At 34.6% G+C, this 25104-nt stretch overlaps 1 protein-coding gene across 10 annotated transcripts in view; it reads left to right on the top strand.

The window, feature by feature from the left end:
- The window catches only part of NRG3 (neuregulin 3), a 1099553-nt gene that overhangs the window by 963011 nt on the left and 111438 nt on the right, over positions 1-25104 (top strand). For 7 of the 10 annotated variants that reach the window (XR_009005576.1, XM_007177917.2, XM_057530333.1 and 4 more), the window contains exon 4: positions 2244-2270. Coding sequence is in view for 9 of the 10 variants with exons in the window: in XM_007177917.2 (XP_007177979.2) it covers positions 2244-2270 (27 nt within the window). In the remaining variant the exon portion in view is untranslated. The remainder of the gene's footprint in view (positions 1-2243; positions 2271-25104) is intronic. The other 3 variants (XM_007177918.2, XM_057530336.1, XM_057530331.1) reach the window with 1 other exon arrangement.

The following is a 25104-nucleotide window of genomic DNA, read 5'->3' as shown; positions in this document are numbered from 1 at the left end:
TGTTCTGGCTGTAGGCAGAAGGTTTTTTTATTCCCAATCTTTTTTTTTGTTTTCTTTTAGTCTCATGATAGGTAATCTCACCCAAATCCCTGCTTTAAAATACCACAATTCTAGTCTCTCTCTAGTGTCCTAAGTGCACACAATCATGAAGATTTTTTTCACACAAGAACCCAAACATGGTCTAACCAACTTTTCTACAGTCTCCATTCAAAAAGTACATTCTCCTCCTCCCAGGAGCAAGCTTTTATGGATTCTTGGCCACTCTATCCAATGCACATTTTCTCATTTTCCATTATAGCACTATCACAAAGAATTTTCAAAGCTTTCTCTCTGTGGGCTCCCACTGATTTCTGAATTACTTGCGAACAAAAATCTTGTCTTTCTATGAAAGTGTGCTAGATAGCTATCATAGTATATATTAAGCAGGTAAAAAATGCCATGGAAAGGAAGAAATGCATCTACTTTTAAAAAACATCATTGCCATAGTTCTTTATATGAGATATTTCTCAATTAAAGTAATTCCTAATCACTTAAGAAATGAACTATTTACAGGCAGATTCATAGATACGTAAAGTAGATTAGAGGTTGCCAGGAACAGGGCAGGGAGGGGAAAATGGGAAATTATTTCTTAGTGAGTAGAGTTTCTCTTCGGAGTGATAGAAAAGTTTTGGAGATATATTGGTCATGGTTACACAACATTTTGAATGTAATTAACACCACTGAATTGTACACTTAAAATTTGTCAAAATGAGAAGGTTTATGTTATATATTTTTTACCACAATAGAATTTAAAGATGAGTTATTTACAAATAAGAAAGGCATTGAAATATTCAAGATAACTAAATGTATATTTTTTTTTTCTTTCTTTCTTTCTTTCTTTCTTTCTTTCTTTCTTTATTTATTTATTTATCTATTTTTGGCTGTGTTGGGTCTTCGGTTCGTGCGAGGGCTTTCTCCAGTTGCGGCAAGCGGGGGCCACTCTTCATCGTGGTGCGGGGACCGCTCTTCATCGCGGTGCGCGGGCCTTTCTCTATCGCGGCCCCTCCCGTCGCGGGGCACAGGCTCCAGACGCGCAGGCTCAGCAATTGTGGCCCACGGGCCCAGCTGCTCCGTGGCATGTGGGATCTTCCCAGACCAGGGCTCGAACCCGTGTCCCCTGCATTAGCAGGCAGATTCTCAACCACTGCGCCACCAGGGAAGCCCAATGTATATTTTTTAAAAAGAAAATCTTTCCTAAATAGAGAAGTCATAAAAGGGAGCCCAGAAATTAGTCTTGGAAATAAACATGATCTTAGGAATACTGGTTTTTTTTTTTTTTTTCGTTTATTCTCATTTAAGAAACATATTACTACAACAGAAATCATCATTAAATAATGCAATGAATTTTAAAAGTGAATAAGTGAATAACTGAATGATTAAAAGAAAGCACCATTTAAATAAAATCTCCAAAGTTGAATGGCTGGATATAGCAGGGCCCAGTTTATCCCTCTGTTGATCACAGACATTAGGTGGTCAAAATTGTGTGCCGTCCATAGGAATATAGAACAGACATGGACACATCTACCATTTGTTTTTGATAGGAAGTGCTATCAAGTTTAACGGTCATAGGACCAAAGGGTCAGATAGACTGGATTTATGCCCTGGGTCTTCCTCATGTAAGATTTTTAGTCTCAATGAAGCACAGTTTCTTCATCTAACAAATAAAGAGGAAAAGATCCAACATCATTTCTTTTTTGTGAAGGTGAAGAGTGCCTGGTGAAGGCCTGCCATGCAGAAGTCCTTTACCTACATATTATTAACATAAAGGTTCAAATAAGTTTAATGTTAAGTAGTTATTCTACATAAAATATCATGAGTTCTGAAAATAACTTTAGTTCCAGATATGCTTTATATGAAGTTTTTTTTTTCTTTCTCCCTCCCTCCCTCCATCCCTTCCTTCCTTCCTTTTTTTTTTTTTTCTTTTTTTCTTTCTTTCCTTTTTTATTGGCTAAATTTATACTTAGCAAACTCGGCAATATTATCCCATCTAAATTCCAGGCTACTGGGAAATACCAATCAGTGTTCAAAGCACCCCTAATTGTGGGCAAACTAAATTATCTTTCGCAAGCAAACATGGTGTTACAATTGAGACACAGTCCTTGCCTTGAAAGGCCAATCTTATAAGCATTGATTTCTGTGTGGAATTTTTTCTAACCTTTTTTTCTTTTTCTGTTTTCCTTTCTTATATGCTGACTTCGGTGTAGCAGACCACTTGGGGATTGAATTCATGGGTAAGACTAAACAATTTTCTCCTTAAATATCCAGAAAAAGCTAAGTTTTATAATGTATATAGTGTTCTCCTTCCCCATCTGATTATAATTGAAATGTCTCACTGTCGGGTACTATTAATAGTAAAAAATGTTTTGTCGATTTTTCACTAAGTAATGGCTCAAAATGAAAGACTTAACTACTTATTGGGAAGGCAATTTAATGTTAAGTGCAGCTTTGGAACCTTACAGAAAGTGAATTTGGCTCCTGGATTTGATTGTTTGCTCTAATTCTCAATTTTCTTATCTGTAAAGAGGGATAATGATAGTTCCTATTTTATTGCACATATAAATTGCTTAGCACAATGTCTGCAAGATGGCAAACACTCAATAAATAGTAGAAAATAATGGTGATGGTTTAAAAATATCAGTTTTTGTTATTTTCTGCTCTATTTTTTTTTTCCTCTTGCATGATGACTACTTTGGATATATTTTGGTCAATCTTAATTTTGGAGTATGGGCTCTATAAATGTTTTCATTTACAAAGTGAAAATATTTATTTTGAAAGTATTTGTAGAGAATGGTGTGTTTTTAAAAGGATTAGACCTTCCACAGTAATTATTTTCTATACTCACAGATAATTACATTAAGAATTGGACATACTTTTCTGAGTCTATATTATAAGTAAATATAAAGAAAAAGCATTCCATAGGATTGATAGACATCATGGTACTAAAATAGAAAGATACTCAGGAGTTAAAGTTAGTGAAACTGAGGACCCAAATTTGAATCCAAATTCATAGGTTCTCCTTGCTCAGCTTTTGTTGAACTTCAGGTTTTTCTCTTATATGATATAGATGTGAATACTTGCTTTATACCTGCATATGTTCTCTGTGATAATACTTACAAATTTGCTTGTTTTCATTTATCCATTAATCCATTAATTCAGCAAATATTTATCAGTTGCTCACTCTAAGCAAAGAAAAAATGCAACATGCTACAGATAAAATAGTGAGTAAAAATGGACCATAAAAGCTGGTTTGATGGAGCTTACAGTCTAGGAATCTTTCAGATGATAATTAGGTAATAAAACTGATAAATATAAAATTTAAAGTTTCTAAAGACCTATTCAAGGCAAGATGGTATTAGCTTGGACTCCTGTGATAATGGAAAATGTGAGAGGAAAAACTGACAGATATTGGGGACGTGATAGCAACCAGTATTTGAGAGGAATTGATGTTGAAGGTTAGAAAAGAGAGATTTTCAAGGATGACTGCAGGGTTTAATAGTTTGCATATTTAGATAAAATGTGGGCCCATTTTCTGAAAAAGAAGACTAGAAGAAGAACAGATTTATGGGAGATGTTTTACTAGATTAGGTTTGGAAATTTTGCATTCTGGGTGCCTTTGATATATCTGAGAGAAGATGTTAAGTTGATAGTTATATTTCTGGAAGTTTTGAGGGTTAATTAGAGATTAGTGATGACATACTTATACTAAAATTGATCTTCCTGTTGTGTGATATTACTCATTAGTGCTCTATTATCTAGGTATTGGATCATAGAAAAAGCAGACAGCTCACTTCCGGCAGATTTGGGGTTTTAGTAGATAGAGGTGATGAAAACTCATAAGGACAATGAAATTCAAGGTAATATTGAAATGAAGCATTATGGAATGTAAGGTAGATGCGTAATGAGATGAATAGGGAATGGCTAATCTGAGTGGAATTAATGAGTAGTCACCATGGGAGTCCTCAAACAAGTTGTTGGCATGAAGAGGAGGTTGTAGTCATATGAACCAAGAATTACAGAAAACCATGGGCATGGTCATGTGGTAGAGTGTAAATTGTTGAGAGGACATGTGGTTTGTACTTTCCTCACTTACTGATGATGGTGGGGATTAGCAGCATGGAAGTTGAGCATCAACAGTCATTTGAGGATAGCAGGTACTTAGCCTAATCAGTAGAGAAATTTGCTCCACTAGACTGTGGTGATTGCTGGCTCAGAGAATAGAGGCTCCAGAAGTTATGTAGTAGAATGACTGTAGATATAAGAAACACTGCCTGGTGGTGTGTGGGACTGGGATAGCATCAAACCCCACAAATGGTATGGCCACAGTTATACTAAACTAAACTTGCTACATAAATAATAATTATCACTGTTGAAATAAATGGATGAGTCATCATCCTATTGGGCTTTCCGTGAGGATTTTCAGTGACACTTATACCTTATAGTATAACGATTCACTATGGAATCAAAATATGTATTAAGAGGTCTGTTTTAAAATATTTAAAATAATTTAGTTACCAGTAGGGGAAAAATAAGAGGTTATTGTGTAATTCATCTATATGAATCTCAAGCCTAACTGATGTTATAATGAGTCTTACAAAAGGTGAAGTCAAATTATAGCTATAAAGCTTTACAGGGAATGGATCCTCAATATGTGAATCCAGCAGCAGAGTTTGCCTTAGAGGGAAGGGGTTGGGCAAAGTCAGAGTCAAAGGGAGTACTTAGTATGCATATAGAGGATGACAAATGGTGAAGGAGTATTTGGAATGATAAATAGGTTTATAGACTTAATAAATAAACTGTTTTCACTGGCCTCACTAATTCTAGACCTTGTTCACCCCCACAGGTTGCTCTAACTGAATGTATAATATTCTGTTTCTTGCTTTGGGAATAAGTATTTTCAGATTTAACTTGTAATTTTAGAATCCATATGGGTAAAATTTGTTCCATGGGAGATAATATCATCACAATAATATGGTATCTCTAGGTATAAATGAAGCTGGGAAGCAGAAATGTAGGCATACTCTCTATAAATTTAATTATGTCAGTTTATTGGTGTGCCTACCAATAATGAATTTAATGAATTTCAGAATACCTTTCTTCTCAACTTTCATCATTCTTGCTTTGGGCAATGTTAATTTCATGTTTCCTTGACTTGATCACAAGGTGATGATCTGAAGCACACTTTTCCCCAAGTCTTTTTATTCCCAATGGCCATGCCATGTGTGCACTCCTACTGATCAGACTCAAAACATAAACACATCAGAAAGTTCAACAAATTCTTATTTATAGCAGAGAACTCCAAATCATATACTTCAAGAATCCTACTATTATTTAATCAACATATACTTATCACACTTACTATATGCCATATGTATAAGATATTGAACATGCAGGTATATAATCCACATCCCTTAATGACTAAAGGTTCTGAAATTAAAGGTAGAGAAAGCTACACATAGTTGAGGTGACATAACAAGTGCTATTAAAATGGTGTAGGCAAGATACAAGGAAAAAAAATTAAAAACAAAAGCCACTAAATGGGCTTGGGAAATTCAGAAACATCTTCCCAGGAGGGGAGAAATTTAAGCTGGGTACCAGCCAAAGTGGATAAGCTGTACCAAGTGTTGCTCCAGTCCAAATTTAGACTAGCCCCACATTGCTTCCACATTAGTGGGAGCCTTGCTATTTCAGTCAGTGTCTCTGAGCTCCCTAGTGTCACCACTTTAGGACTGAAGAGAGGACATCAACTTCAGTAAAATAATTATCCTATTGAATAAACCATGCCAAGCCTAATGTCCATAAAACTGTCAGCATTCAAAAAGATTTTTCCTTAATTATATTCATGAATTTTTTTTAAATGATGCCACTGGGATTGGAACAATGCAAATTTCAACAACAAATACTGCTCTAGAATACAGTATCAGTTTAAAAAAATACAGTTAACTGGCATAGTTAGGACAGGAATTTGAAGGTGCATAAAAACACAAAATTGTGTTTGTAAAAAAATTTGAAATAAAAGGGTTTATAGTAAACCAATAATCAAAAAATATTTCTTGAAGTCATGACTTAACCTACTCATTCATAAATGCATGAGGGAAAATTGATATTTTTAAGGTCAGATATTCAAACTTTCCCTCACAGCGTGGATTAGATCAGGAGATGGTACAGACAAACTTCTTTCTAAGCACAAGTACTCATTGAGTTGTGTGAGAAATCCAACCAATCATCCAGACAAGACAGATGGCCAAAGGGTATGTCAGACTGGCCAAGTTTGGAAGGTGCATTGATCATGAAGAGGGATTTCTCATCTGAGAAATATCTCACTACTGTGTCAGGTGCTCAGTCATGGAGCATATCTCATTATATCCATTTGAGCTCTTTGTTACGCAGCTATGTCTCTGACAGTGCCCTGATGCATTTGATGCTCTATGCATCAAAGATGTTTGTATAAAGGCAGGCACAGTGCCATTTGCAAATGTATTAGCAAACCACAGGGAGAATTGAAGATTGTGTGGGAGATCTTTTATGCAAATTTCTTTCATTCTCATATGAAAAAATAAAATGAACTCTGCCAATTAAATGTCGTTTGTGAGGTGATATTGTGTTTAGGATAGCATAATATATTTGTGCAGTCTAAGTAAACTCTGGTATATATTTTTTTAATCAAAAGATTTATAAAACTTGGGAAAAGTCAGATTTTTAACTATAATCCTAAAAAAATATTCTAAAATAATCCTATGTTTTGAAGTTAAAAAAAGAAGACAAAAGAAATACTGAGTTGCCTATAAGGAGAGGGTTAGAAATGTCTATCATCTAAAATATATGTGTAGATTCAGAATCGAGAAAGTTATTACTTCAAACTTCACCATATATTTAGTATCTCTTCATCCCCTCATGTAAAAAAAGAATACTTTTAGGATATTTTAGTAAGCACTGAAGATAATCTGCTGAGAAATGACCAGTTTCTAATTCTGTTTAGATGATATGAGGTGGGGATACTTTCCTTAAAGCTACACTGCTTATTATGAATGAATTGGTGTGTGTTCCTTTAAATCTAACAAGTTCTCATGTCAGTCAAATGAATTCATGTGTATGCCCTAACTTGTGAAACAGCATTAGAGATATAAAAATGAGGATCCCCCTTCTTTAGGCTAAAATCTCTGAATTAGACTTATTGGAACAGAAATGTTTTTATTCACTTGAATATATTGTTTTCTTATAAAATAAAATGCTAATTTATGGATAAATGTGTTTGTATAGGGGATTCATTCAAAAGGGTACTTGTTTAGTTTTTTCTTATATGAAATCACATGAGAAAGCAGGTGTCTCAGAGTAATGTAAGTTACCATTATTTAATTCTTGACATGTACCACCAAATTTACATTATTTCATTGCACTCTCAAAAAAAAAAAAAAAGCATGAGGTAGAAACTATTTATATCCCTATCTTATAAACCGCAAAACTGAGGTCTATTTAGATGGAATATTTCATCCAAAGAGCAAGTAGAAAATACAGGATTTGAACCAGAGTCTATCTTCCTCCAGAGTTCTTGAATTCTGCCGGTGACCAGTTGCTGAGCACCTAACACATGAAGGCTTCAGGATTACTCAAGAGAGGTTGTACTCTGTCAATCTTTCAAATGACAATGCAATTTTGTATCTAGTCCTAAAGTTTAGAAGTAATGTTTTCCAAGTACCGTGAGGTCATGAGACTCTTAGGTAGTAACTCACTTTATCCAAGCTACAAAAAATGAAAATGAACCAGATGCCAGTTTATAGCTTTACATTCAGAATTTTAACTGTCACGTATAACAAAAGGCTCCCATTGGCTGGTAATTTCAGTTTGTCATGTAGAATAATATACAGAAGTTGTAGTGTATCAATATTTGAAGGTTTTGTGGTGATTACAGATGGTTGAGTGACATTAGTTGGGTGCCTCTGCTGTTGAATGCCATTGTGGTATAAAAGCCTTACACATCCATCTTCTCTGATGAGAGACATGTACCAGATGGCATAGCGAGTTGAACCATCTTCTCAATGATTTCCCAAAATGCTGCTTAAGAAACACTTACACAATCTTGTTTGCTCACTTATTTTTCTCTTTAGCAATATGACCACTCCCTCTCCTTATACTATGAATTTTTTTTTAGCGTAAGTGTTAGTACAAGAGCTAATAATCAGGTTCTCTTAATCACAAGCACCTCCAAGGTTTTTCATTCCTCTCTCCCTTCCTTCCTTTCTTTCTTTTTCTTTCTTTCTTTCTCTTTCTTTCTTTCTTTCTTTCTTTCTTTCTTTCTTTCTTTCTTTCTCTCTCTCTCTCTCTCTCTCTCTCTCTTCCCTCCTTCCTTCCTTCCTTTCTTCCTCCTTCTTTCCCTCCCTTACTTTCTTTCTTTACTTACTTTCTTTCTAATAAGAGATATCTTGATTTGATTTGTTTTCTTCCCAAGACTCCCTAGCCATGTGTGTAAGGATAATATTTTGGCTTTATATATATGATTAATCTAACATTGTAAGGATAATATTTTGGCTTTATATATCATTAGGCAATTGTCATTTGCACATATTGGTACCTCCAGTGCTTAGAAGTAAAAGTCTCTAAACAAAGTCATGACTACTTCATCAAATAAGCTAAATTCAGAATTTTAGTTTATTTTAGACAGAATTTTCAGGTGGAATCAAACTCTTTCTGTGATCCTCTTTGAGGAATGGCTACAACCAAGAGATACACTGGAAAAATATGCAGATATATTAATTATGGTTTCTACAAAAGAGAAAATGGACATTTTTGTAAATACATTTATAGAATGGATTCCAGAATTGGTTAATGAAGTTTTGTAGGTAGGCACTGGAAACGTATTTGTTGTGAACTATTGGAAAAAGCAGGACTGTTCACTGAAAGGTGACATAGGACCACTACACTTTTGCTACATTGATATTAGGAAAATTTTCATAAAGCTGCTAAATGACTAGATTGGGAGTTTCTGTGTAGATAGTGAATATATAGACTCTAGCAAAACCTTGGGTAGGCTCTCATCAACTTCTTTTGTAATACGGTGAAGCATAGATTATACCAATTTAATGGCAAGTAGATTTGGGGTAATAAAATGCTATATGGAGGATCAAGATCAGCCATGAGTGGAACTTTTGGTGGCCTCTATGGAAACATTTTTATTAATGGAATAAAAAAAAGACATAGATTAGACACTCATAAAATTATTGAACCTTTTATGAAGCGTGATTGTACTCTACCAGACTGAATTAAGATCTAACAGAAAGGATTGGATTTCGGATTGTCAAATTGGACTCAAAAGAATTTGAGATCTTAACCAGTATCAAGTTAATTACATTTATATACCAATTATCTAAAATGTGCATTAGTTGATAGTAGGTTCCAAAGATCTTCTGAAATGTTCTAGAAAAAAGAAGAAAGTGAAAAAAAAAGAACAAAGAAGGTCAGATTGTCATTGGAAAGTAAATCCCAAAGAGGTTAAAAAAACAAATGGGCTTTTATATCCCATTCTCCCTGACCATTGCTTCAGGAGCCAGGATGAATCTGTGGAATAAAAGAGAGGGAAAAAAAAAATGGATGATGGATAGAACATCTGAAGATGCAGCAAAGTGAATATGATACAGCTGCTTCTCAATAAACTGAGAGTCTACTTCGTGAGCTCTCAATGGTTCAGCCAATTGGAATGTGTGGAGCCCCTTTGGAAAGTCAGGTCATGTGCCAGCCCAGAGCAACACAAAGACAACTACAACAGACTCTCAAGAAATTCACAATTCAGTGTGTGGAACAGACTTGCAAACCAATCATTGCAGTTCAGTGCAAAAAAGACTTTAATTGAAGTTTTGGTGTTTCTTTTATTTATTATTATTATTATTTTTTTACAAAATGCAAGAAGGGGTTTCTCAAACATCTGCAAGATGTTAATACTTGGTTCATACTCACACATGTAAATAGGGTTTGAGTTCACATACATGTGGGAAACACTAGGTTCTGTACCTCTGTTGCACGATTTCACAAAGCCTTTGGTATACTTCTATCTATTCATAACTCTCAGCAAGAAGATTATAGGAGGCAACATTTTCTGAATTATTTTTCCAGAGAAGCATGTTTCTTAGAGCTAGGGTCTTAGGGACCATACTCTGGTAAATCCTGGGAGAAAGGAACAGAGAGGAAGGTGTACCCACATCTCATTCGAACAGTTAGGGACGTCTTTATGTGGAAGGATAAAAAGTATTCCTGCAGCTGGGAGATGACAAAAGGGAAGATGAGGGAAAGGAACAAGGAAGAACACAGATAAATAAGAGATGAAAGAGCATATGAGGATTTTAGGAAATGGCAAGACCCAGGTAATTGGAGAAAGTAATACACATGAAAGGCAGTGTGGCAGGTGGTATGGCTGGTCAGTCAGGTCACAGCAGATTATGATGACCTTAGGATGCACTTTGAAAGAAGTATAACTTTATCTTGTTGTGAAAGAGCCTTCAGCGGTTTCAAGCAGGGAGTGATCAGATTTCCCTTAAATAGCTTATTCTGTCAGTAGCTGTGTGTAGAGGTTGCCTGAAGACACTGCATGCAAAATCCTAGCTATTGGGCCAAGCTCAAGATTTTACTTCAAATATTCACCAAATGCTTGCTCTTTGAACAACGCTGTCAACATTATATAGATGAATGCCCATTTATCTGTGTCAAGCATAGAGAAATAAACAAAGGCAGAACACCTGGGGAAGCAGTGGGGCTGAGGTGCAGTGAGCACAGCCATGGCCATAATGGACGTCGAACTGCTCTTTGAGGGAAGGGTAGCATTTCAAAGGTGTGGCTTTCAGCTCATTCAGGTATTCTGTGCAGCCCTAGAAGTGGGCCAGTGTCCTAGAGGATACTGATTGACCAGGTATCTTCTCATAGAATAGCTCATAAATTGGTTGTTACTGCTGACAGGTCTGTGCTTTCTGTGAGTGTCATGGCTGCAGTTTGAGAAACAGAATAATGGAATAACCTACGTAATCAAAATAACATAATTCAAGAGCTTTCAACTTTAACTTTCATTCCAGGCCCTGGGAAGCTTGTTACAGATGTAAATTCCTGTTTTCAGCTTTAGATATCTGATTAGGTAGTTCTGGGATGGACCCCAGGCTCTTGGTTTTAACATTTGATGTAGGAGATCTCTGCCTACAAGCTGAGAAACTTTGACATAAAGGGACAGGCAGACTTGATTTAATTCTGGCTCCACCTTTTAGTAAATGTATGACCTAGGGCCAGAGATTTATCATCTCTAATCTTGCAGCTTCCAATCTGTGTAAGAGGGATGATGGCCTAATCAATCTCAGAGGGTTGTTGGAAAGATCAAAATACATAAGGCATATAAAGCACTTAGCGCAAAGCCTGGCACTTATTAAGTGCTCAGTCAAATGAGCTATTGTAACTACTGTTCCTCCTGGGAGCGACTTCAGTGATGTGGATTTCTGACCCAAATGCCATCTGAGGTTTCCCTTTAGTCTGTCTCCATCACTCTGATACTTCTGGAAAGGGGAAATTGAACATTAATGTTATCTTATAGAGTGGGGGCCATTTTCCAGGGCATTCCAGGAAATGTCAGCTAAGTTTTCAGGGTCAGTTCTCTAAAAAGAGCAATATCTGTGAAGTCTGGAGATCCCCTTTCAGAATTTGGTTCTAAAGAGATGTCTTTATATCTTCAATCTGGTTATGCAGGATGGCTACATTCCCTTTATTAATATTTCCATCATACTGAGTTGAGGATATACATATACTCAACCAGGGCCTCAGCTATAGAAAGTGCATGATGGGTAGGGTTGCCAGACTTAGCAAATAAAATGCAGGGCATCCACTTAAATTTGAATTTCAGATACACAACAAATAATTGTTTAGTATAAACATGTTTGTTGAATTTAGTGGGGCGTATTTATATAAAAGCTTATTTTGTTGCTTACATAAAATCCAAATCAACTCAATTTTGAGTATTTTATCTGGTAACCCTAGGTTTAGGGCTGTAAGCATGGTGAGGCATGGCCCCCTCCCGACCCATTTCTATCTCACACTTCACTCCCCAGGAAGGCTGAATTAAAATTGTTATAAGGAGTGCAAAAAGATAAGCAGAATTAACGGAGGAGATGAGCAGGGGAAATCGGAGTAAGAGCGCTGTGTGAATCTCCATGGTTAACTCTGCTTGTTACATGATGAGAATTAGTCAAAAATAATACTAAGCTGTTTCCAGATTATCTCTGGGAAGGTATAGTTGTTTAACATGGCAAATGCAACCTATGAACTCCGTTCTGAGCATGATGGGTCCTGCTGTCAGAGCAATTGAAATATTTTAAAGCCAAGTTGTTATTGTGAGTGAAATGGCTTAACACTTCAAATATGGACGCTTCAGAAAATAAATGGTAGCATGATAACTTAGTTGATCAGCTGTTAAGAAAGAGGGTAGCATTTAACTTACCAAAAGATGCCATTCAAGGCAATATTAATGAAGTAATAACAGCTGTGTCTTTATCTGTTCACCACCTATTCATTTCCTCATTATATTCAGGCTGCTAACTTCAGTCATAAACATGTTTGTATGAGAATATGGAGATTATTGTTCCTACCAGAAAAAAAAAATAAGGTATCTATTTTCTGGAGCTGTACTATAGAATCAAAGCAGTGTTTCAGTTATTCCACTTTTCTATAGCTTTGAGAAAAAGAGATGCTATGGTATTCAAGCAGTGTAATGGAGAAATATGTATACTCTGAAGCCAGGCAGATGTGCATCAAATCTTGACTTCATCTTCTATATGCTGTGGGATATGGGCTATCTCTGTCTTTCTACCCATCCACATGTGTGAAGACTAATATCTCTCTCAAGGTTCATTAATATAAAGATGGATGATATAACACCATGTATGCATTTATTGACATATATTAGTCACTTAGATTATGTCCTCCCTTTCTTCATTCCCTAATGCGTTGCACTGTTTGCCCTGTTTGTTTACTGATCTGCATGTCTGTGTCTGCGTGTGTGTTCATAAACCCTCCAAAATAGAGGGTGTACCAGCTGTTTGCTTTGGCAGTCATGTCCATCACTTTCCCAACGCCTGCCCTTTCCTTGTTCCTTGGTTGCCTTCTGAGGACATTGCCGAGGAGATACAGTTGAGAGGGGGCAGCAGCTACTCCAGATGTGGACCTCTATCTCTCCTAAGCCCCACATGGAATCAGACCTTCTGCCTATCACAGCCCAGGAAAATGACAGATCTTTTGCATGGATAGAAAAGGTGTTTGTGGTATTATTTGCAGGGTCTTGGAATCCTTGTTGTCTAAGGAAATCTTACCTTGTTCCCTGATTTTTTTGTCAGATTCCACCATGGCAGCCTTTTGAAGCCTGGGATAGCAGAGCATACCAAGTACCAGCGCATCTTAGGCCCATCTTGACTCACTTCTCTAACCTCATCTCCTCTACCCACGCCATTCTCAAACAAGGTCACACTTGCTTCCTTGAACACACCATAATCTTTCTGGTTGAACCTGTCCCTTTTAACTGATCAGTTCTTTATATTGAAAGGAAGCCTGGCTCTCCATACCAGTGCCATAAAGTCATAGATTCCTGGGACTTAATCGTCATTCTTTTACTTACTAGTGTTGTGACTTTTGGTTACATTAACTTCCGTAGGCCTCCGTTTTCTTGTATAAAGACAGGGATAATAACAGTACATATTCCAGCAACTGTTGGAATGGATGAAAATAGTTTCTCCAGTCAACCTATATCTGTTCTCTAAACTGTTCCTTTGCCTAATATTCCATCTAATACCTCAAGATAGTTATCATGGCCTATCTCTAGATCTTATCTCCTGAGTAATACAGGGTTTGAACGGCGAGGGTTATACCCGAAATTTTTTCAATAGTAAAGACTACAGTACTACATGTTCCTCAGTTGTTGAATCTTCAGATACAGGGGAATTGTGTATATGGAGGGCCAACTATAAGTTATACACGGATTTTCTGTTGTGTGATGGGTCAGTGCCCCTAACTCCCATGTTGCTCAAGGGTCAAAAGTACTTGTTTTGATATTTTCAACTCTTTCTTTCCTGCGCATTTTCTCTGGAAAACTATGGTTTGTCAGAACCTCTTCAGAAGTCTAAACCTATTTCCCAAGGTATTTTGAAATTTGTATGAGATAATGCATATCATAAACGTAGAGTAGCCCATGTGCAGTAGATGCTCCAAAATATCTTAATTTATCTTCTCTGTCATTCTTGGTACACTGTAATTTTACTCATTCAATTTATAATATGATTTGCTTATTTTATCACCATCCAGGGGGCATTTTTTAAGCAGTTTTCTATAGTTTTTTTTTTTTTTTCTCCCCAGCCACTTTCCTAAATACATATGCACGTTTTACATAGTAGAGGGTTTAGTGTGCAATCCTGTTTTTTTTTTTTTAATGTTGTTGAGTTTTATTGGTATTGGAATTTTGTTTAGATTTATTTTGTAATTTGTTTTGGCTTTATAGTTGTGTAAGAGATATAAACATAATGGGTTTATGCCTAGTTTTATATATCTACCATTAAAAATTTCCTTGAGTTTTTTTTTTTTTAAAAGGCACTGGTGTCATATAGCTGCAGTTGTCCAATGTAGTTTTTAGTTGACAAAAATATCTTTGAGTCACTTTTAGGGAACTAGTCTAGGGCTGCCTTTTACCAGCCTCTGTTTATATAATAGATTTACCTTCAAAATGTTAAGACTTTACATTTACTTCTATCATTTGTCATATCTGTTTTAACACATTTTTCTGTCCAACAGGTAGAAAACACATAGATTCTTTTGTGTATATTGATTGTATCTTATAATAACTTGAACTCTTTCAGTCATTCTGATTTTTAGATAACGCACACTGACAAGTGAGGACATAATGTGACAGGCATGGATGTTCTTTAATGTTTATGGTTAGTTGTAAAAATGGGATTGCAATCTCAGAACTACAGTTGCAAATTTCAAAATCTTCTTTCTTTGGCTTAATGTTATGACAGAAAAATGTCTTAGATTTGGTAAAGTCAATCTTCTATCCAAGAAGAATAATCTCTTACCTGTAACTTTTTATAAAGTTTTTTTTCCCCCATGTGTGGCCATTTATATATTTTACTACTGAGAAATCACTGAGTGCTCCAACAGAATTATGACAAAGGTTGCAAAGGCATAATGTTCTAGTAGCTGAACCATGGACATTAAAGGATTTAGCCTTGGGAAAGCTAGACTTTTCTCTGAGGGCTACGATGTGCAGGGGGATATTGAATTATTATACTCAGTATCCTAGGAAGCTGATGGTACTGTCAAGTCACCATTATTGGAAGAGCAATAGGTTATGAATACTATTATTCATTAAATATATTATGAACACATTGCCATTTCTGCTAGTTTAAAAAGTTACTTCAGTTTGTAGAACTGCCATTTATATAAAAAGTGAGACTGCATGATTAACACTAAATAAAAACTGTGTAATTTGTCAGTACTGAACTTCAAAAACATTTTTAAAATAAAATACATATTGGAAGCCAATTGCAATATGAGCACTGTAACATCCAGATTTTGATGAAATCAGGAATTATAGAACTTCTTATGGGAAATTTTCCTGGATGTCACTTGGAAATGGAGCCCCCTTTTAAACTTTGAAAGTGGTTAAGATCTGGTTCAGTTTGAGATTCTGCCACACACAGATGCTAACTCATATGCATGAACATCTATTATTGAAAATGCCATAAGAGCTTTTTTATCCTTCTGCATTTTTCTATCAAAGATATTTTTTCATGAAATAAAGATGATTTCATTTCCTTGGTTTCAACATTGTTTCATAGAAGAGTGGATTATTTTTTTCTCCTATCATCTGTCTTCTTTTCATATGCCTTCAATTTCCCTTCCTTATTTATTTATTTATTTATTTTACTTGGAGCTCAACTCTCACCAGCAACACTTTTCATATATATAAGTTTGAAAGTCCTTTTGTATGAAGGGGGATATACTTGTGACAAATCTGAACTCTTTTTAAAATTCAAATTGGATCATTATGTTTTGAGGTTTTTGCAGTGAAATGAAAACCATTTTAAATGCATCATGTTATCTCTTCTAACTGACTTACTGAATTGAATAGTGGGACCAACACACTCAGAAGTTTGCAGTTTAGTATTTCCAGTGCCATCAATTTATTTAGGATATTTCTATGACTAGTTATAATAGTCACTTGGGTCAGAGTGATCTTTGAGACATTTGAGTCTGGCATCCAGATTCCTATTTTTATTATGAACTGATGCCTAGCGATGTTAAAAGACTTGCTTGTACTCAAGTAGCTAGAGACAAAGCTGGGAATCAACAGCAAGCATTTATTGACTACCTGCTACTAGGAATGGTCTTGTAATTCCATCCTTAGTACTATTGTCTTTCCACAGCAGCCAATTTAAATTTCCCATCCTTTTAATCCAGTGCTGTTTACATCTAGATAACTAGATAGTTGTATTCCTTCTTCAGTGAGGATTCTGTTAAGACCTCACTGAGGTTTGATAACACCTCTGTAAAACCATTTTAATTAACAAAAATGCCTTAATACAGATGTAGTTCCCAACCTTCAGAAATTTCTTGGAAATTCAGTTTCTTGGAAAATGTCTTTGCATCCATTGTTTTGATCTGGCTGAAGATCTGGTGTAGCAAGAGCCAGTCGTTCCTACTCTTTGATCCTGATATTGCATTGCTAGTTTCATGGAGTGTCTGTGCTGCATTTATCTGTGGGTCCCCTGTACCCAGCTCAGAGATGAGGATATAGCACGTTCTTATTAAATGTTGTTGGAAGCCTGGATTTCATTAAGTAACTTTTAATGCCTTTACATACCCTAGCATCACCTTCTATTCCACTGGAAGTGTTATTCTATTCTTACCAAATGATGTTTAAAATTATTTCACATTGAAAAACTAAACTAAAGAAAAAGTACGGTTGAAAGAGTTTATGGCAAATTAGAGAGAACTTGGCTCTGAATTAAGTTTTCTAATTCCTGCTGTATAGAGCAAATTGTTAGAATCGGCAATCATAATTGAGCTTCAACTGGAGGCTTTGTTTTATAATTTGCTCTAAGGTAATTAGAAAAATGTGCATGAAAGCATGACACGTATAAATCACAGGTATATTCATCTGGATGTATTTTGTGTACTTATGTTTATAGCTCATTTTGTAAAGCCAAATTTACTGTATTGAAACAGACAATTAATGGAAGGTAAAGGGACTAGTATTTTCCCAGCAACTGCAATGAGCGAGGCACTATGCCAGAGCCTGTACAAACTCTATCTCTGTTAACCTTCTCTGATGCAAATATTGACACCACTTCACAAATGAGGAAACTGGACTATGTGAAAAGCTGAGCATGTGGGGGATCTGTAAGCCTGTTCTTCTTTGTGAACAAAGGCAGAGCCTAATCGAAATAATTACAACTTATATCAAACTAATTTGTGGTAGAGACAGAAGTCAAACCCAGTTCACCTGGCTGGCATTTCAGTTATTTTTACAAGGGCAGTTTGCATTACTGAGGTATTTCGAATAAGACATATTTATTTAAGTTACAATTTAACTTGCAAGATAAATCTACAGATTAATTTTTTAAGAAATACTAACACATCATGGCATGATAGTACAGTGAACAAAGACTGTAAGAGCTCTCTTTTTGTGCTATTTTCCTTTGCTAAATGGAGCCAGGTGATTAGAAATTATGAAGAGGCATAAACTGGTTCAATGAAATTGAACTTGGAGACAAATCCAATTCTATATCCTAATATAGAATTTCTTAAGGTGTGTTCTTTAGAGATATTAAGTGGTGTTTTATACACACACACACACACACACACAAAGGCACACACTCATATGGTATAAAATTCAAAAATAAATATGTGGTTACATACGTACAAAAGAGAATTCCATGATCAAACATGTTGAGGAAGTGCTGTGTTAAAAAAAATTAAACATTTGCTTTCAAATTATATAAATTCTTATATCCATTAATATGAAAATATTCTTTATGGAACTCCAAGGGCAAAATGGAATTTGCAAAGTCCCCGAACCTTTTTGACCACAAAAAATCTTTTTAAGGAACAATTGTTAACTCTTGGAGTATAAGTGATCAGTGTGATACATTTTGGCAAATGTTTAGTCATTTACTTATTTAACAGTAATATATGAGCACTTACTAAATGCCAATCATTGAATAGGCATTGGGGATGCAGAATGATTAAAACAGACATTCCTGCCTCTGTGGAGCTAATATTCTAGTAATGGAAACAATATAAACAAGACAAATAAGCATGTAGGACTCTAATGAGTCCTAAGGAGGCAAAAAAAAGTGGAGAAGAAGGTAGGGAGTGTCAGTACAAGGAGTTGATTTTCTAGATAGAGTACCAGGGAAAGACTCACTGGGAAAGTAACATTAAAGATTGAAGTGAAAGAACAAGCTATGTGGATTTCTGGGGAGATTTCCAGGCAGAGGAAAGCCCAAATTCAAGAATGAAAGATCTGTGTGTCTGCAGCAAAGTGAGCATGGGGAACTGTCATAGGATATGAGATCAGAGAAATTATAGAAACCCAGATCAGGTAAGTCCTTATGGGTTCTAGTGAGGAATTTGGCTGTGAATGAAATGGAAAGCCCTTGGAGTGTTTTGAGCACCAGAATGACCAAATCTGTCTTAAGGCTTATGTTTTGAGAAAAGGCAGGAATTATCAAGTGGAAAAGCAGACAGATCATGTAGGGGGCCATTGCAAAGGTCCAGAGGTGGCATGATGGTGACCTGCACAAAAATTTCAGCAGTAGAGTAGGTGAACTAAAGTCAGATTCTGGATCTGTATTGAAGGGAGAGATGTACTGGATTTGCTGATAAATCAGATAATGGGTTTGAGAGAGAGCAATCAAGGATGATTCCAGAGTTTCAGACTCAGTAAATGGTTGCCACTTATTAGAATGGACAAGACCTTGAGAGGAGGAAGTTTGAAGAGGGAAGCTTAAGTATTAAGAATTAATTTTTAGATGTAGTAATTTTGAGGTGCTTTTTAGGTCTTGCCATGCAGAGGTTGGTTTAGCAGACGGAATACTAAAGTAGGTGGTCAGTGTCGCCCAATGGCAAACTGTTTACATAGAGCACATGGATATTCCAAAATTAGAATGGTCTACATTTAAGGGACCAATTCTAATTTATAGAATCCTCAACATAAATTAAAATTCTATAAGCTACTTTAGTGCAGCCGTGCTTTTGGCAGAAACAAGCAAACAGAAAAAGAAGGAGTAGGGAGGTGGCAAAATCACTACCTCCAACCTAAAGCAGGTCTCATTCATTGTCTTTTGGAGACTAGAAGGTGGAGTTAACCATAAAATAGCAGTGGTGGTAGCTGGGTGCTTTGACATGGCTCAACACTGCCTCTGAAGGAATCTCTATAGGAGGTTTTCTCAAGAGTCCTGCTGATGAGAAGCACTATGCTCTCAACATCTTCAATTAATTCAGCCTTAGAGGAGTTGCTGCTGGTCTATAGATCTTCTGTTTTGACAAAGATAGCTTGTGACGTCACTCTGTCAGTCTGAACGACTTCTATTTTGAGACTGATGGCAGCTAGCCAGAAAAGCCAATACTTTTAAGTGAATTTAATAGACTCTATTCAAATGCTACTTGAGTTGCTATGGAAACCTTATTAGAAAATATTGAGAATATACATGATCTCCCTCCTAGGCAATTTTTTTTTTTTCTAAACAACTTTAGTGCCTTTATGTGTAGAAAAACAATTTTTTTTTAGTGTGAACATATAAAGTGTATAAAATGGTAAGTGTGAAGTTTAAACATTTAATATAAAGCACAAAACCACGTAACCATCTAGTTCAAGGAAATAAACACTGCTGGCTATTTAGAAGCCAATCACTTGCCTCTTCCAAATCACAGAATCCTCTCAAAAAAAAAAAAAAAAATCAATCAATATCCTATTATGGTATCTATTTTCTTGCCTGTGTTTAGCATTTTCTCACCTGAACACTGTAGTTTAATTTAGCCTTATTAATTGTATATTAATATACATATTTGAATATATATTCATTGTATGAATGTATAATAATTTATTCATCTATTCCACTGTTCATTGACCTTTGTTTTTTTCCTAATCTTAGAATATTACAATAATTCTGCCTTGAACATTTCATTAGCCATATTTGTGTAAATGTGTATTCATTTCCATTTAATATTGTTGGGCCATGGAGTGTACTTATCTTCACATTTAATACATACTGCAAACTTCTTTTTTTTCAGTGGTTTTGTTGTTTTGTCATTTATTTTCCCAAAGAGGTTCAACTGATTTACGTTCCAACCAGAATTGTGTAAAAATTTCTGTTATTCTATATTCTCTCCCACATCTGAAATGGTCCCTAGTTTTAATATTTTGCCATTCTACTCAATGTGTAATAGTATCTCATTTATCTTTCCGAAATGGGAGTTTGAGTACATTTTCATATTTATTTGACATTCCGATAACTTGTGTGAAGTATTTGTTAGATCTCTCACTTGTTTACCAAAGGATTTTCTTATTTTCTTATCAGTTTCTTACAGTAATCATTTACATAAGATAATTTACAGCTTTATAATAAGTCTGTATTTCTGATAGATCAAGTAAGTCAAACTTATTCTTATCCTAGGGTGTCCTGGTTATCCTGGGCTATTTGTGTTTCTGTATACATTTTACAATCAACTTTTAAAAATGGAAAAAAATTATTTTGATTTTCATTGCAATTACATTAAATCTGCAGATGAGTTAGGAAAGTACTTATAAATCTTTAAAACTTAAATCTTCTAATTCATGATCACAGTATAGCCCTTCACTTGTTTAGATCTTCCTTAAACTTTTTCTCAATAATGTTTTATAGATTTCTGCCCAGAGGTTTTGCACATCTTTGTTAGATTTATCCCTTGATATTTAAATTTTTATGCTGTTATAAACAGTATCACTTTTAAAATTGTTCTTTGTTGTTGCTGTAGAGAAATTAGATTGATTTTTATACACTGACTTTATATCTAACAACCTTACTATACTTACTTATTACTTCTAATAATTTATCTGTAGATATTTTGGATTGTCTATTAAATCATATCATATGAATAATTTTTATCCTTATTTTTTATCCTTAAATGTAAATATTTTTTCTTCTTACTGTCTTTTTGTACTGGCTAGAACTTCCTGTACAGTATTGATTAAAAATAGTGATACTATGTTTCATTTCTTTATTCCCAATCTCAGAGTGGAATCTTTTGACATTTTATCACTAATTATGATGTTTGCTTACGGCTTTAATACCACCCGCTATCACAATAAGAAAATTCCTTTCTATTTTTAGTTTGCAAAGATTTTTTTTTAATTATAAATTTGCATCAAATTTCACCAAACACTCTTTCTGACTCTGTTGATCTCATTATATGATTTACCCTTTAGTTTATTAATGTGGTCAGCTAAATTGATTAGTTTTCTAGTGTTAAGTCAGTTTTGCAATCCTAGAATAAACCCAACTTAGTTGTGATATATTATACTTTTTTACTACTGCTAGATTTAGGTATTCTATTTTTTAAGGATATTTTTTATTCATTTTTATAATTGTAATTTGGGTCTTATTTTACTCTGAAAAAATTGAGACATATTGATTAATTATAGACCTTCTTAGGTCTAAAAACAAAAATTCCTCAGTCCAGCCAGAATAAGGCAAGTAAAGAATAAAAAAAAGAATGAGAAAACAATAAAGCAAAAGAGATTCAAATAGAAGACACATTAAAAATGTTAAAAATAAATTTTAAAAATGTAAATAATCATAATTAATGGAAACACACACATGCACACACCAGGCAAATAATAACCAGAATAATGCCGATGAAGTATTATTGATATTAGATAAAGTAAAATTTGAAGAAAGTTTACTAGAGATAATATTCTCACTAGTTAATAATAAAATGTTCACTTAACTAGGAAGGTATGAAATTGTAAAGTTATATGTACCTCACAATATAACTTCTTGCCTTTATGCAACCTCAAAATATATAAAGGTAAAAATATGTATATGTACATTTCTATATATCTGTAATATTGATAGTATACAAGACACATATAAATATTTATACCATAAGACGAGGTCTTAACATACCTCCCTTGTTTCTTAGATCAAAGAAACAAACAAAAAAATCCAAAGGTTTATATACGGTATAAAGAGTATGAATAACAAACTTGATTTAATGGACACCTAATGAATATTATACTCAACATTTGGAGAGCACATCTTCTTTCCAAGAATATATCTAACATTTATAAAAATGACAACACTCTAGCCCATAAGGCTAGTCTCAACAAATTTCAAGATTTAATATTATGCATACTGTAGTTTCTATCCACAATGCAAAAAAGTAAAAATCAATAACAAAAAGAGGATCACTTATGCCTCTCATGATTAGGGACTATAACACACTTATAACTAATTTTAGATCAAGGAAGAAAACAAAAATACTTCACATCAAAATGTGTAGGATAAAGCTAATGCTGTGCTGAGAGGTAAATACATTGACCTTTCTTATGTTAGAAATCCAGAGGTCCAGTGTACTGAGCCAAACTTTTCACCACAGAAGAAGAAAATATAAGCCATAATAAATCTAAAATAATAGAAGTAACCAATAAAGGATACAAGAAATATGTCTTAAAATTATCACACAAAAGAGAGGATTGGAAGAGCCAAAACTTGGTTATTAGAAACCTATCCTAATGGAAAACACCATGCTCAGTTGACTTTGTAAATGAGTTCTTTGCTATATACCAGAAACAGGTAATTTTAATTTACTCAGCCTCTTCCAGAGAATTGAAAAGAGAAAATACTTCAAAATTCATTTTAAGTGGCTAGCATAACCTTAAAGCCAAAACCTGACAAAAACAGTACAAGTAAGGAAAGAGCAATCTAAATCCAGCAAAGTATACAAAAGATCATATCACTTGATCAATTTTTGTTTATTCCTGAAATGCAAGTTTGCTTTAATATTAGCAAATGTACTAGCATAATTCACCATATTAGAAGAATAAAGGAGAAAAAATGATGATGTTGAGAGGAGCAAAAAAATTAATAAGCCTAGTGTATACCATGACACTTTTCAAACTAAAAGTGGAAGGGAATTTTCTCAAAAAATCCTTAACATCTTGGTATATCAAAAAAATTATAAAACAGCCAAGTCACTATGGAAGAATCTTTTCCTTTCTTGTGTTAATGTGCTGCTTACATTTGTATATTATATTCTACTTGATGGTAAATTTTGCAAGATGTCCCTTTGGCATCAGAAACAAGATAAGATGCCCATGACTTCCATTCTTGTTCAATATTGTACTGGAAATTCATTGTCAGTGTAGTCAGACAAGAAAAAGAGTAACAACAAAAGAGAGAAACTTGTCATTACTTGGCAGTGATAACTGTTGCTCAAGAGAATCTGCATGTGATTATTAGAATTAACAAAGAATTTAGCAAAATTGTTTGTTAAAAACATCAACATAAAAAATCAATTGCATTTTTATATAACTTACAAAAAACTATTTACTCTGGAAGCAAATACAATAGTACCAATAAATCTAACGAGATATAAAAAGATGTAAAGATGCAGCTTTTTTATTTTTTGAGGAGCAAAATGACAAGAAGGACAAATATATATATAGCTTGAAGAAGAACAAACTAGAGCATTTACCCTCCCAGGTATCAAGAATTAGTATAAAGATAGCAGCATATTAGTATCAATACATGGATGGACAAATAGCTAAGGGAACAAAAGAAAGAACATAAATGCTGATTCTAGCATATATGGAAACTTGAATCCTGACAAAGAGGCAACTGTGGATCAGTTGGCAAAGGATGGACTATAAAATAAGTAATTGAAAAATTGGATACTTTTCTTTAATTTTGTTAAATTTTATTTTATATTGGAGTATATTTGATTTACAATGTTGTATTAGTTTCAGGTGTACAGCAAAGTGATTTAGTTATATCAATACGTATACATATATCTATTCTTTTTCAGATTCTTTTCCCATATAGGCTATTACAGAGTATTGAGTAACGTTCCTTGTGCTATACAATAGGACCTTGTTGATTGTTTATTTTATATATAGTAATGTGTATATGTTAATCCCAAACTCCTAATTTATCTCCCCCCCAACCCTTCCCCTTTGCTAACCATAAGTTTGTTAAGTCTGTGAGTCTGTTTCTGTTTTATAAATAAGTTTATTTATATCATTATTTTTTAGGTTCCACATATAAGTGATATCATAAGATATTTGTCTTTGTCTGACTTCACTTAGTATGATAATCTCTAGATACATCCATGTTGCTGCAAATGGCATTATTTCATTCTTTGTATGGATAAGTAATATTCCATTGAATATATGTACCACATCTTCTTTATCCATTCCTCCGTCAGTGGACATTTAGGTTTCTTCCATGTCTTGGCTATTGTAAACAGTGCTTCAGTGAACATTGGGGTGCATGTATCCTTTTGAATTATGGTTTTCTCTGGCTATATGCCCAGGAGTGGGATTGCTGGATCATATGGTAGTTCTATTTCTAGCTTTTTAAGGAACCTCCATACTGTTCTCTATAATGGTTGTACCAATTTACATTCCCACCAGCAGTGTAGGAGGGTTCCCTTTTCTCCACAGCCACTCCAGCATTTATTGTTTGTAGACTTTTTGATGATGGCCATTCTGACCGGTGTGAGGTGATATCTCATTGTAGTTTTGATTTGCATTTCTCTAACAATTAGCAATGTTGAGCATCTTTTCATGTGCTTTTTGACCATCTGTATGTTTGCTTTGGAGAAAAGTCTATTTAGATCTTCTGCCCATTTTTTGATTGGGTTGTTTGTGTTTTTTTGCTATTGAGCTGCATGAGCTGTTTGTATATTTTGGCGATTAATCCCTTTGTCAGTCATATCATTTGCAAATATTTTCTCCCATTCTGTGGGTTGTCTTTTTGTTTTGTTTATGGTTTCCTTTGCTGTGCAAAAGCTTTT

The sequence above is a fragment of the Balaenoptera acutorostrata genome, chromosome 16, assembly GCF_949987535.1.
Source record: "Balaenoptera acutorostrata chromosome 16, mBalAcu1.1, whole genome shotgun sequence".
Taxonomy (NCBI): domain Eukaryota; kingdom Metazoa; phylum Chordata; class Mammalia; order Artiodactyla; family Balaenopteridae; genus Balaenoptera; species Balaenoptera acutorostrata.
Note: the sequence above shows the minus strand (reverse complement) of the source record. Positions and strands in the feature narration are given on the sequence as shown.